Source organism: Leptosomus discolor, chromosome 3, assembly GCF_034619465.1.
Source record: "Leptosomus discolor isolate bLepDis1 chromosome 3, bLepDis1.hap2, whole genome shotgun sequence".
NCBI classification, from domain to species: domain Eukaryota; kingdom Metazoa; phylum Chordata; class Aves; order Leptosomiformes; family Leptosomidae; genus Leptosomus; species Leptosomus discolor.
In genome coordinates this window covers 63,003,965-63,017,586 of record NC_141393.1, presented here as the reverse complement: position 1 = coordinate 63,017,586, position 13,622 = coordinate 63,003,965, and the positions used below count along the sequence as shown (strand labels likewise).

At 43.2% G+C, this 13,622-nt stretch overlaps 2 protein-coding genes across 2 annotated transcripts in view; both read right to left on the bottom strand.

Moving 5' to 3' along the window:
* TNNI3K (TNNI3 interacting kinase) overlaps positions 1-3,118 on the bottom strand; it is a 72,893-nt gene extending 69,775 nt beyond the window's left edge. Inside the window, exons 1-2 of the mRNA XM_086462313.1 lie at positions 3,079-3,118; positions 2,339-2,447 (exon numbers count right to left, since the gene is read on the bottom strand). Coding sequence (XP_086318439.1) covers positions 2,339-2,447; positions 3,079-3,118 — 149 coding nt within the window. The remainder of the gene's footprint in view (positions 1-2,338; positions 2,448-3,078) is intronic.
* A 6,457-nt stretch (positions 3,119-9,575) lies between these two features.
* Positions 9,576-13,302, bottom strand: FPGT (fucose-1-phosphate guanylyltransferase). Its single transcript, XM_086462314.1, has 4 exons — positions 13,224-13,302; positions 12,885-13,052; positions 11,874-11,966; positions 9,576-11,014 (listed from the first exon to the last, which is right to left on the bottom strand). Exons 1-4 carry the CDS (start codon positions 13,300-13,302, stop codon positions 9,576-9,578), a joined length of 1,779 nt encoding a protein of 592 aa, XP_086318440.1.
* Between the last annotated feature and the right edge of the window lie 320 nt (positions 13,303-13,622).

Sequence of the window (13,622 nt, the reverse complement as noted above, 5' to 3'; positions counted from 1 at the left end):
TGATTCGATAATAGCTAAGAAATACTTTAAAATGTATTTGTTCTAAAATGATGAGCACGACATGCACAGAACTAGAGGCAAACAAGGAAAGTAAAGAGAATAACCATAAAAAGGCTTTCAGAAAGTAAGTTTATGTTCCCAAACATAATCAATACATGGAGACATTTATAGGAAAACGCTGTGGAAGCACACACACAGAAGGAAGGTAACCTAAGCTCAGACAAAACTTGGCAATGATTAAAGGTTAAAGGAAAAAATCATTTTGAGGAATGAGGTTGCCTTTCAAGAAGTTATATTTCTGGCTGAGGATTTGCACTTCTACTGGCACAGGAAGTCCGAAGAAGGTCTGAGTGTTTGAGGCCGGGGAGGACAGGAGGGGCTGGAGCGAGGCAGAGGCGAAGCTGTGCCAGGATGGGACTCGCACCCTGCTCAAAAGTACTGACCGTCCCTTCAAGGTGTCAGAAGGAACACAGACCCTGTACTGCTCAGCAGACTGGTGTGGTTTTATAGTGCTGTAGTTATGCTTTGGTTTATTGCACTGCAATGTGATATATTAAAGTAGAATTTTAAAATAATTTATAGATGCTGATTTTCACTTCCCATTAACTTGTAGTCAGGTATCTCTGGTTTTGATATAAACAATTAAAATATTACAGTTTGTACTCACATCCTACTAAGGAAATGCATGTTTGCACTTAAAATTCTCAGACAACTAAACGTCACAAACTACATAAGTAGCAGACAATTACTTACAAATTTACTTTTCACTATTTCAACTGTTGTTTTTTGGCACTGGACAATCACCCTTTGGCCTGTCCATGCATTCCCTAAGTATAAATGGGGATGCTCACAGTTCTTTACTCTGCTAGGCTTTGTCACTTTTGTCCTGTTTGTGTTCCAAATCTTTCAGAGCATGGACTTTAACAGCTACTTATCTAATTTCCATCAGGCAAATTACCTTCTTTGCCTTAGATTCCAACAACATCTGGTTTCTCAGCCCTAATGTTTTTTAATAAATGTCTTTGTTTTAATAACGGGAAAAAATACGAATCCCTCTGCTACTGCAGAGATGAGAAGTCTTCTGAAAATAGCCACTGCTACTGTAGAAAAGTATTTCATATAGTCAAGACTGATTTTTTTACACAGGCCAGATTTATATTTTAGATACTCACAAAATCTGACCAATTTCATCACCCATGGGTGAAGGCAGCTTTTGGAACTGAAATCAGCAGCTAATTCCTGTAGCCTCATTAAAAAAAAAAACAACACCTTTCCCATGCAATGTAGCCAGTATCACTGATTACCATGTGTTCTGTGGAAAAGAGCAGTGCTCTTTATCTAAGAAGAGTTTGGCCAACATTTTATCGAGATTGACATGGGGCACTAAGATAGACCAACAAGCTGAACGGCCAAAGTCTGCTAACCTTGAAGTTAAGTTTTTTCTCTATTCTTAGGCCTAATGCAGGAATTAAGGACTTTCACCTTATAATCAGTTGTCTTGCTTATCTAAAATAAAGAGTACTCTGGCTCCAATTTGTAAAGATAATTAGTTTTACTACTAAATAGGCTTAAAATGAAGCAAGTACCAAACTACTTCACTGGATCACAGCCAAAGTGGTCAGCAAATTGCAGTGAAAGCCCAATGTCGTCTTTCACTTAACAGGCTCCAACAGTGATAATTATACTAGCTGAAAGTGAGCGTGATGAATAATTTATATAACCAGTCTGGCTTTTCTGAGTTTGTGATTTATTTCTGATTAGAATCCCCTATTTTTTCAAGTGGTTTTGATGTCTGAAATTATTTACCTGATCATTTTCTTAACTTATTCATAGTCAATGGTGAGAATGGGTGTTTTCTGTATTTGAGCTTTTCGGGTAATGAACATGCAAGTATGTTACTTGGTTGGGTGAACTTGTTCGCATGTGCTGTCCTGAGAAAGTGATTACAATCATGAGTTTGAAATTCTCTTTCACAAGATAATCTGCTTTTATGTTTGTTTAAAATTAGTTACTTCAGCAATATTCCTGCCTGAAGAAACACATTACTAAAACTGAAAAGTACACAACAAAATTATATATCTCATTACAGCTAATTAATTTACCAAAGTATATATGTGTTTGTTGTAAAATATTGGCATTAGTAATTAACAACCTCCAATTTTGGTACTCTGCTGTGGGACTCTGGCCCAGAACTGTAACGACATACTCTCAAAACCAGACATTAAAGAACATGCATTCCATACGTGAGAAACTCCTTCCATAAGAAAACATCTGAAGCTGTTTAATAGCAAATACTCATTTGAAAAAAATTCATAAACAGGTTTCTGGAACATTTTACCTAAAAACATGCTTCAGTTCCGCCAGCTCCTTTTCTTTGATTTGAAGGTCATCTTCTAATCGTTCTATGATTATAGCATACGATTCACTAACTTTCTTCTTCCATTCATCTAACAACAAAAAAACGCTGATTCATAAAACACTTCAAAACAAATAAAACACATGAACTCAAATCATAATGGCCCAGAAACCAAAGCAGTTAATTTTTAAACATCCAATTGTACGCTGTTTCATACACTCTTCTATAAAAGAACAAAAGTTTAAAATATTACAGGTATTAAACCATTCTTGCTGCAACCAATATAGACACACATATACTGATTTCATAGACAACTAATACATATGAATCCTTATCAGAAATATTTTGAACTTGAAAAAGAGAAAACTTAAACCTTAGATTGCATTTGTTAGCTCTTATTTCCTAAATCTTAGCACAGACAAACAGCATAAAAAGGTTGGAAGTTTAAAGGTTTTTCTAATGAAGCACGAGTTAAATCAACATAATAATCTAAGTTAGTATGATCTTACATGATTGCACAAAGAAATTTAGTTTACCAGCTTTCTGTCTTTCACAGACTGTGTATACAGTTTGGGTTAAGCCATTCTTGTAAACCAAGAACAATACAATAACTTATCCTTGAACTCAAGAGTAAATTAGTAATGAGTTATTTCCTGAAATATCATTTTGTTCTTGTAGGTGGATGTACAATATATTGCATTTAAAAAAGCAACAGTAATTACCAGTGCAGGTTTGGGTTGGTCTAGATTTATAATTTCCCATTTGTCCAATATATCTTCTTTGTTTCAGCAAAGTTCTTGCAGTAATATGATTCCTTGTTCAAGAGCAATGACAGTCCTACTGAAAAATACTTTTGATAGTCTCTGGCTAAAAATAAACCCTTTGCCAAATGGAATGTCATGCAACAATGACACGGAGCAAAACAGTCTGTGCTGTCAACCGTAAAAAAATAATAAAGGTACCTAATCAGCTTGCTTAAAAATCTACTCTCTATTTCAACAGAAACATTTGCTTTCATCTGTTGAATACTGAACACTGGTGGTAAGTGGGTAATTCGGCAGCTTGCTACCAACTTTGTAGAGAAAAAGGAATTTAAGCAGCTGAATCCCAAGCATACTTTCAGGATCCCCAGGGAGTGCTAGGGGTCCCCAGTTTGGAGAGGCCAAGATGATCTTAACTCATGACATTAAAATGTATCCTAACATAGAGGTTGGCTTTGGAGCATCTGGGTATTTTACTTATGAGGTGCAAACGGTGCCGTATCAGACTACTGACTTCTGCGATTTGGTCACATTTGTACATGCTGTCGCGCGAAAGAAGCCCCACTGCATTACACCAGGAAATGCACTGGCTGTTGGAGCCCAGTATGTTTACTCTGTGTTCTTCTGCAGGCACATACAGAACCACCATGAGGTTTGCCCTCCTCGCACCAACAAGCAGAGCAGCTTGGCCAGCTAAACCGGCTATCAGGCTGCTGAGAAAGGGCAAGAGCTGGAGGGAGCTGGGCTGGTGCCGCTCACAGACCAACAAAGATGGGAGGAGGCTCTTGAGGCCATTTTGCTGCTCCTCCTGCTCTCAGTAGAATTTCTCCAGAAATGAACGAGGACACAATCGAGCTGCTTTGTTCGTATTCCAAGCAGACCACATACAAGGCAGCTGAGGACCAGGATCTACATAGATACATAACAAAATCCTGTGCTCAGTTGAATTTATCCATTTGTGAGTATTTTGTCTTGGACCCAGTGTCACAGTAATGTAGTAAAACCCCCATGATCTGGCTAGCTGGAAGGGTGAACTGGGCAAACTGGGCTCTGCGTACGCGCACATACATGCAAACAAACCAGGACAAAACTAATCTAGACTATGTGCACAGACGCATTCCTGTAAAAGTCTGTGCTTAAGAACTGTGAAAGACTGGTTAATAGCAAAGTAACACTGCTCTGACTCGCATGAACGCAATCTTCTCAGTAATCTGTTTAGTACAGGTCCGCTCATCTATTTTCTATCTGTCTCATATCCATTTCCCTGTTTTCTACCAAATGGAACGACTTTACATATGTTGTCCCAGCCAATTATGGGATTCGTGCTGGTTTCTGTATCTGTGTCTTTTCCTACTTTTGTTGTTTTTAAAAATTTATTTGGTATACACATACTTATGTGTGTATAAATATGTACACATCTGTATTTATATATTTATGTATATATATTTATATATTTAAAGTGTGTTGATTGACCTTGGCAGCTGTTCTCTGTATAAGTAAGTTCTTAGTTTTCCCAGTTAAGGATTTCAGGCAAGAAGATATGTAAATACAATACACATATATAAAATCTTCAGCATGCTGCATCCCGTTGTAAATAAGCTTGCACCCCTGTGATAGCTCCTGACACAGCATGAGCTCATCCATTTATTTGCACTGATTTACACATAAAACCAAGGATGTATTTCAGAAGACTTTGAACTGCTTTGACAATACACCCTGTGATATTCAGCCAAATATTTGCAAAGAGGCACCAGCCTGGTAACTGTTCCTCCACACCTAGTTGCCAAGCAACTGGGAGAGCTGGAAATGCAGCACCCAGGCGGGTCTCTCCTCTCCCACAGCTTTTATCAGCTGAGCGCTCCTTGTCTTTCTACAAATACCTAATATGCAGCCAAAGACAAGCGTCTGGGACATCTCTCCTCCCTGCTGCAGGGTCCCGGGGTAGAAGCCTGCCAGGAGAGGTCAGCGTCGGCACCCTGCTCCTTCGGCAGCTCGGACTACGTCAGGAACCCACCAACGGCCCCGTTTTGTCTATTTATAGCAGCGGAGCTTTGCGAACGTTTTCTGATCCATTCACGCAGGGGAGCATTAACCATATTAGGATTTTTACCTTTGATTGTCAAATAAGATAGATCGGCCTTTTTCTTCATAGCTTTAGGAGCTGCTCTGAGAGAGGGCCTGAGCCCAGGCCTCCCAGCTGTGACACAGGGGTCTTGGTGGCTGCCATGGCCAGTATTCACCCTCCCGCAGCATTTACGCAGCCTCTGCTGCAGATGTTGCTGAACTCGGTTCTGTCAGCCCTCAGGCGCCGCACGCCCAGCCTTCTCCTCCTTCCCGCCACGCGCCTGCACGCGGCACCACGCTGTGCCCTGCTCCGCGCCTCCTGCGCCAGCCGCGGCGGAGGAAAGGAGGGAAGTGGCTTTCCACAGCAGTGGCAGGAGAAGGGAGCGAGGCGAGGCAAGGAGCACACAGGTGGGGTGAGGAGTGGCAAGGGGCTGCGCGCTGAAGCGAGGAGAGGCCTGGTGAGGCACAGCAAGGTGAGAAGGGGCGCCCTGAGATGGCGAGAGGCAAGGTACAGCACAAAGAGGCTCGGCAACGGGAGAGGAGGTGCCGAGTGGTGAGAGGGGCACGGTGACAGGAGGAGAGGGGCCGAGCGGTGAGAGGGGCATGGTGACAGGAGGAGAGGGGCCGAGCGGTGAGAGGGGCATGGTGACAGGAGGAGAGGTGAGGCTCCCATACCGTGACTGTAACTGGAGGCAGGATCCAGCAGCTCTAAGGGCAGTTACAAGCTTTGTGGAAAGCGCTTGAGGAACGGGGACACTCTAGGTGAGATGAGGGGGGATGACTCACAGCAGGGAGTGAAATGCCAGGAAAAAAAGTCTGGAATCGACAAAATAGGTTTTGGCACTCCTTGTGGCCTGAAGAAGAAGACTTTTCTTCCACCCAGACCAAGCAAACTATGACAGAAACAGAAGCAGGACAGATTCCAAAGCCCAAGAAATGTTCTGTTCACTTCTGCACAGAAAACGTATTTTAATTCAACAGCTTTATAAAGCAAAAGCATTAAGTTTTCATGATGAGATAGAGATAAAATAATTTGCTTCAAAAGAAGTAAATACCTTGCATATTATTTATATTTAGTACCATCTACTTTATGAATATCTATCAGAAAGAAGTCATGAGTTTCTATAACACATTTTTATTCACTCTTTGCAAACATTTGTGCGGGTGAAGATTGATTCATATGGACACTCAGTGAAGACCACTGGAAACTACACTACAGGAAGATAATCTTGTCAGTCAGCAAAGTCAACACAAGAGCTTTGTTCACCATGAAAGCAACTTTCAGGTGAATCCTCGAAGCATTCACATGATGGGCTATGTGAAGCAGTTGCAGAGTAATTGAAACCGGGCCAGGGGGGCAGGCGGGGAGGCAAGGGAAAGACAAAAATCAATAATAATTGCAGAGCCTGTTTGCAGACCGTTTGCAAACAGAGCCTAACTGCACCGACTACTTAGTTCTAATTAACATCTATACACGTAGCACTAAAATGTCAAGAGCAATGTTTTTCAGAGAGTAAAGTCTTTAGATGTAGTGTTTACAGAATACTGAGCTGTACAAATTTCTTTGATTATTTTTTTAGAAGTTTTATTGCAGTTTTATGTTTGGAATGTGAAGCTGTCATGTCCAATCTTACAACAGAAATGTGTGAAAAATTCTTTTCCCATTTCTGGTTTTAAATGCCCTTCACAGGGAGGCTTTTCACGATTAAGTCCATTGAAATTATCTTTATTTCAAATTAATTAGAACACACTCATATCTAGCATGTACTTGGAGAGGCTGTAAGTTGCTCCTAATAATTTCTGTGTCATTCAGGTGACATGCAGATATATCACAGAAAAATGACACGGGTGTTAAAAGAAAATGCATTTTTATGAAAATAAAGTACCAGGAATTCCGTAGCCCGTATCACGAAGCAGGTGTTTACAGCCGCTTCTCTGGAGCAGTGGATTAAAAGAAGTGTACAGAAGAACAGTGCTGCTATTTTTGTTCTCACAATACTACAGTGGCATTTGCACAGGGATTAATTTTCCACATGTGCAGAGAGCAGAAAATGAAGCTGTTGCATCAGAGATTTAGGAATGAGAAGAGGCTGGAACCGCTGAGCTCCAGTATAGGCAAACTCCCTGTCCAAGTTAAGAACGTTTCTACGCAGATCCAAATGCATGTTGGAGCTTACTTTCTTTCGTCAGTTCCCCAAATCCTTCTGGCACAGACACGTTTCAGCTGCTCATTTTTATTTCAGCTGCCTTCCCTTGTTTCTTTTTTAAGTGCCCAATTACTCAGATTTCAATTTCCTGCCTAAAAGGTTACTGAAATAATCCTCCTCTCTCAAATTTCATAATGCAATATATACAGCAATACATACAGCTAAATCTCTGTTCATTATAACATGCTTTCAAAGCATTCAGGGAAATCATTAAGATGATGTTCATTATGAGCCCTATTATTGCACTACACAGCAAAACTAATTAAATAAAGCAAGCTGACAGGAATAAAATCATTAAACACTCATCTTGGCTTTATTTGAGACTGTACCAGCCCGAGTTGCATTTCAGGATAGATGGAGCCAGGCAATGATCTAGAGGTCCGTATGAAAACTGCATCCATCTAGGAAACTCAAGAAACCTTAATCAAAACCAAACTCCAATTTCAATAAATGCCTCCTGTTCTGAGAAGGTCCTACCTGCCTGGCGTTTTCAGCATCGCATCCTTTATTACTGACGAGGAAAGTCATGGGCCAGGATGCAACGATGGTCTTGTTTTCAGAATCTGATACTAGAAACCAACAACCCCCTAACTACTATTATCTCGCTGTTCAGTTTTACTGTGTGGCCTTGCACAACAAGTCTCTCAATTTCCCTGGGACAAGTTTATCCCAGCTGGTTGCATGAGAAAATTGTTGCCATCTACCTTAACTGCAGACTGAGAGAAAGATTAGCTAAAGTTTGCAAAATGCAATATGAATAAAATACACACACATATTGTGTATACCAAACTTAGATTATTACTGTCAGGAAGTGTCCAGTCTGAAGCCTTTTTGATTTTAATAAGATCTGATCACACTATAACATAGCCCCTGTAAGGACTAGAATTTGTTATAGCTAAAAACATGCACACTCCATAAATAGCTGCAATACATACAGCAAAGAGTTATCCCATGCCTAAATACAGACAGTACTTTTCAGATGTGTCATCAAGGACACATGCAAATACTCGCTTATCTGTCTTCTCCTCTCTCTCCTTTTGACAGAAATACCGTTGTTTTAACCCCAAAATGATGTTACATCCACTATAGACTGACTGCTCTCACAGCTGCGCTCTGCAGCTCCAGGGCTGTCTCTGCCCACTGATCTCCTGCTTCCCCAGCGCCCCACAGCATGGAGCTGCACAGCAAGGTGCCGTAGATCAGCACGGGTCTGGCAGGCGTACGCGGGGTTACAGCACTCCCCGTCAGGATATGCAACCAGAGCTCTGCAGTTCTCCTTCTTCAGAGATTCCTGTCCTGGATGGACTCTAGAAACCATTGCTCTATTAACATGCTTGACAGGGGCAAAATCCTGTCCCCTGCTTAAATCAAAAGCAAAACTCCTAGTGACTTCAATCAAATAGGGTATTCGTTCCAGGTTTTCAGATTTTATTCTGAAGCCGATCAAGGAAAAAACAAAACTAGCTAACCTGTGGATAACAAAAAGTTAGTACTGGCCAACCAAACTACTAGCTTCCAAATGACTAACAGTAAAAAAAAAATAAATCAGTACCTCTCGATGCCAGTTTTCGACCCAAATATTATTAGTCACAAGGGAAAGAATGATTTCTCAGGCAAATCTTTTTCCCCTGATGAAAAACAAGAAAGTATTAAAAAAATGTCAGAATAAAAAAAAAATAGAAAATTATGCTTAAGACAGGATGTCTTGATTTAAAAAGTGCTTTTAATAAATTTATGTCTCCCTATTTCAAAGGGAGCTCTACTCTAAAAAGGCAGCTCAAAGACAGAAACGTAAGTTAGTGCTATATCATCCATGTTGCTGGAGCTCATGTTCTACTTTGAAAAACTTTTAAAGCAGTTTTCAGTCAAATTTCTAATTAATTTCTTCTGTATCATATTCTTACTGACAGACTACAAAACACAACAATATGCACCCCAAGAAAAGTCACCAATTAGTGTTTTCAGAGATCTGAAATATTTCATTACTTCTTTCATCAAAAGAATAGTTTATCTGTATTTGCTCCATTATTAATGTTATGCTAGAACAATGCTGTTAATGCAATTTCATTATTACTGCTTCAATGACATCAGAGAAAAGATCTGTGTACTTTTTTCTTATGATTTTTACAAGCTGTAATCAATCATTCACAAATGAAAACAGGAATTTCGTTCCAAGTACTGTTCATTCTACAAATCAGACTTCTCTTTTTGTCTTTGTAGACGGATTTCATCATAAATTTTCTTCCTAAACTTCAACATGTCTTCTACGTCTTTGTAGGTGAGCATTTCTTCAACAGACAAGAGCTTAAAGCCGTTCAATTTGAAAGCTGACATGTGCTGCACAGAATTTAACATTTTTAATGACATTCTAACTGATTCACTTAAAGTGGAACAAACAGGAAAAATCCTAGCAGTCCACAACCCCAAACGTGTGTTCTCACTGGAGAAGAGTTGGTCTGAAACCGTTACACCCCAGAGGTCCAAGCATTCTAGTAAGCTGACTCCAAAAAAACGGAGTGAATGTATGCCTGACAATGATTTCACACTCTTTTTCAAGTCGTCTTCTACACTAAACACCATACTCACATACTGTACTTGCCCACTCATTTTTATACTTGATGAACTCAGGAAACAGTTGGAAGGTATGTCCACCTTAAAATTTATGTATGACCCACTAATAATGCTGCTCTTCCCTACCGAGACTGCGGGTCCAATTCTAGAGTACTCAATAACAGATCCAGGTCCTACAAAACATCCAGGCTCCAGTATGCTTTGGATGACGCTGGCCGACTGATCCAAGGCCTCGGCTTTGTCAGGGAAGATGCTAAACGCCACAGACAGTAAGTCAAGCTCAAACTTCAGTTTGCTATCAGATGTAAAATGAAACAAATACTCTTGAGTAGTTCCAATGTGATAGAACTTAGAGTTGTTTAAGACTATAACATTAAGTGTAGTGCCTTTCAGGAGAGAGTACAGCTTCTGCCGTACTTCTACTAACCGTGACTCCTCTTTTGTGACATTACTTGTATTTTTTGTGTAATCTTGAGTGGCTCCAGGTCCCAGGGCCTGGAGGAAGTCACCATATGCATCTATTTCACAGCAAAGTGTACCCAGCTGCTTATAAAATGTCAGTAATTGTTTCGCAGTGCTGTGATCAATGTAAAATATACTGTCTGTGTACACACACTCCGAGTCACCGTGGTCTCCAGAGGAACTCAGGTGAGAACAATTCCCTCTTATGCACACTGCTCCACACTGGCGCATCGTTTCAATATCAGGCTTGTGCAGGAAATGATGGCAAGATGTGTATTCAAGTCCTCCTCTCCCCGAAAAACTGGATGGATCTAAAACAAACACTCCGTGCATGGTGCCAACTGTCAAATCTGAAGGGTGAGCTAACGCGGTAAACCCAGGCTTATCAAATGTGACGGTTTCTGTATCTCCGGTGCTGTAAAGTTCTATGTCATCCGAACATGTAATGAGAATTCCTGGTTTCATGTGACTGGGGAAATCAATGTACATGGCGAGCTTCAGTTCCAACATCTGGTAAACGGGATCACCAAAAGGCAAAGCTGTGAAAATCTTTCCCAGGGCACTTGCATTTGGTAAACGTTGACTGCAACCACCTTGAATAAAAAGACATTTTTCATTTTACAGAGACGCTGTACCTAAGTAAGCAAGAACTAAACCTATCCAGCTATTCTACATGTACACAAAGGCATAACACCCTGCCCCCGCCAGCTTGGGTATATACTAAGTATACCTCAGAAAATGATGAATGCAAAAAACCCCATCAATCCTTCAGTCATTTCTCAAAGCAGGTCTGACTTTATGTCCAACAGTTAGCACACCTTCAATAGCTTATATTAAGGTTGTGGTTGATTTCGTTATCTTTAGTTTGCTTCAGAGCTGCAATGTGGACCACTTGTCCACAACTACAGTGAAGAAAGCAAATGACGCCTGCCTTTCGCTTGAAGAACAGGAGCCCGCCCCCCCCCCCCCCCCCCCCCCCCCGGGAATTTTAAGCCAGAGATGGGCCAAATAAGCAGTGGTTTGGTCAGGCGACCTGTTATTACCTGGTTTCTTCCTCCTCTGCAAAACCGCTGCCCCTGCTGGGAGTGTGTGACTGACTGGATAAGAAGGCAGTTATTCAGTCTGCCTGTAGTTATGAGGCCCCCTCGGTAGCCCCAGAGAGGGCCACGTTCCTTAAATGGGTATGTCAAGGCAGAGGCTTAATTCAGGCACTCTGAATTACACTTCTTTCTCCACTGTTTGATCAAACAACTTAAGTGGTGAGAAGAAATGCTTAAGTAACAGTAATAACGCCTAAGTATCAATCTAAATTCAAACGATCAGATCAGACACATTTGGGATTCCTTTTCTGAGGGAAATGTATTGCAGAACTCTGACTCCTCTGCCATCGTATTACTTTGGGGGGGGGGGAGGCCTGTAGTTTTAGAGTGCGAAATGTAAACCAGAATTTACCAGAATGAATTAGCAGCACAACAAAAGAAGTCCATTTATCACCATACAGCTCTTCCAAGCACTGAAGAACATGAAGTGTTGATCCACCATTTCCTAGAGAAAAAATATTTTAGTATCTGCTGAAAAGAGCACCAATATCTGCACTGACACGTGAAGCACACTGTGATTTGGTGCTGTGGCAAGGTGACCAGGAAGCATGTTTTAAATGCTTTCTTCTGCTGTAGAAAATAAGTTGTCACATATTTTTAAAAAGTCCCTGCAAAGACGACCTTTTAAACAAACCGAGTATCAATGGATGCACAGGCACACCCATCTCGAATTTCCTAAACCTGTTCCGAAAGAATAATCTTTCCACTATATTGTAGTTGATAAAAATCAGGCAGATGACGGACAGTCACTCTGGAAGCCTTGTGCGCTCAGAGGGGAGGGCATCTTGAGCAGACAGCTCTTGGGGAGAATACCATGTTTTCCCCTCCCAGTCATTCTCTGATCGGCCCCAGCATTTAAAGTGTCTCATCATCTCAACAGGCCATAACTCAGCCATAAAAACTAGATCCAGCAGGGAACAAGTCACACAAAAGTTCACTAATGACTCGGAGCAAGCGTTCCAAAATACTTTTGACATTTACAATAAGGAAATGAAGAAATAGGTTTGGGATATGAGGAAACGGTTTGGGATACTTTTATGTGCTCCGACAACTTACATTTGCTAGATTTCTGAAAATTAAACTCTGCTATTCTACACTGCAGGTAGACTACTGAGATTAGTTACTTTCTACATCAAAGTGAGCGGGAATTAAGAATTATAGGATGGTATTAGGGACAGTCGGGCTGCTTTGTTCTAGGTTTTTTTCTGCATGTTGGGTAATATATTAAAACATACTCAAATTATATCGAAACAATCCGTCTAATGTAAATAGTACGAATTTATAAAACATCCCCTGACGCGGGACCAGCTGCCTGCTGAGCTGCCTCCCTGAGAGCGAGGGGAAGGCGACAACGGGTGCCCACCGATTTTCGGTCCCGGCGGATCTACGAAGACGTGGTACCGCACCCCCAGCGGCAGCTCCCCTCCGCGCAGCTTCTCGGCCAGCTGCCGCCGGTAGGCCCGCGCCTGCTCCGCGTCGGCGGCCGTCACCGCCACGACGTCCCAGAACTCGCCGGGCCGGGCGGCCTTCCCTGCGGACAGAGCGGCACCCGCCTCAGGCGCAGCGGAACAGCCGGTGCCCGAGGCGTCCCGAGCTCGGCCAGGGCACCCCCGCCGGGCGAGCGCTCCGCAGTCCCGCGCCGAACGCTGCCGGGCCGGGCCCCCGCCGCCGCCTCCCCGCCCCGCCCGCCCGCCCGCCCCACCTCTGAGCGCCGCGAACCGCGCCAGCCGCCGCCCCGTAGCCTCCCGCCGCGCCGCGCTCCGCTCGCCCGCCGCCGGCATAGCCGCGCCGCCCGGCCAGCCCCAGCGCCCGCCGCGGCCGTGACGGCGGTGCGGGCCGGCTCCGCAGCGCCCGACCCGGAAGAGCCGCGCTGGAACCCGGGGCGGGGCCCGGTGCCGGGTCGGCCCCGCGGCGCCGGCGCTGGGCTCAGCCCGCAGGTGGCAGCCGGGGTAGGGCCGGGGGGAGCGGCGCGGGTGGGAGACTCGCCTCGCCTCGGCTGGGCTGGGCCGGGCCCGGCCCGGCCCGCGGAGGACGGAGGCGGGCCGCTGCTGCCCCGCTCCTCGGCTGCGGCGTCCCCGTGAAGCGATGCCCTGGCCGGGGC

Coding starts and splice junctions, on each gene's coding strand:
- FPGT (XM_086462314.1), bottom strand. CDS start 13,302: ATGCCGGCGGCGGGCGAGCGGAGCGCGGCGCGGCGGGAGGCTACGGGG. Junction 13,053..13,223: donor GCGGTTCGCGGCGCTCAGAG/GTGGGGCGGGCG, acceptor CTCTGTCCGCAG/GGAAGGCCGCCCGGCCCGGC. Junction 11,015..11,873: donor TGTGCTGCTAATTCATTCTG/GTAAATTCTGGT, acceptor TTTTTATTCAAG/GTGGTTGCAGTCAACGTTTA.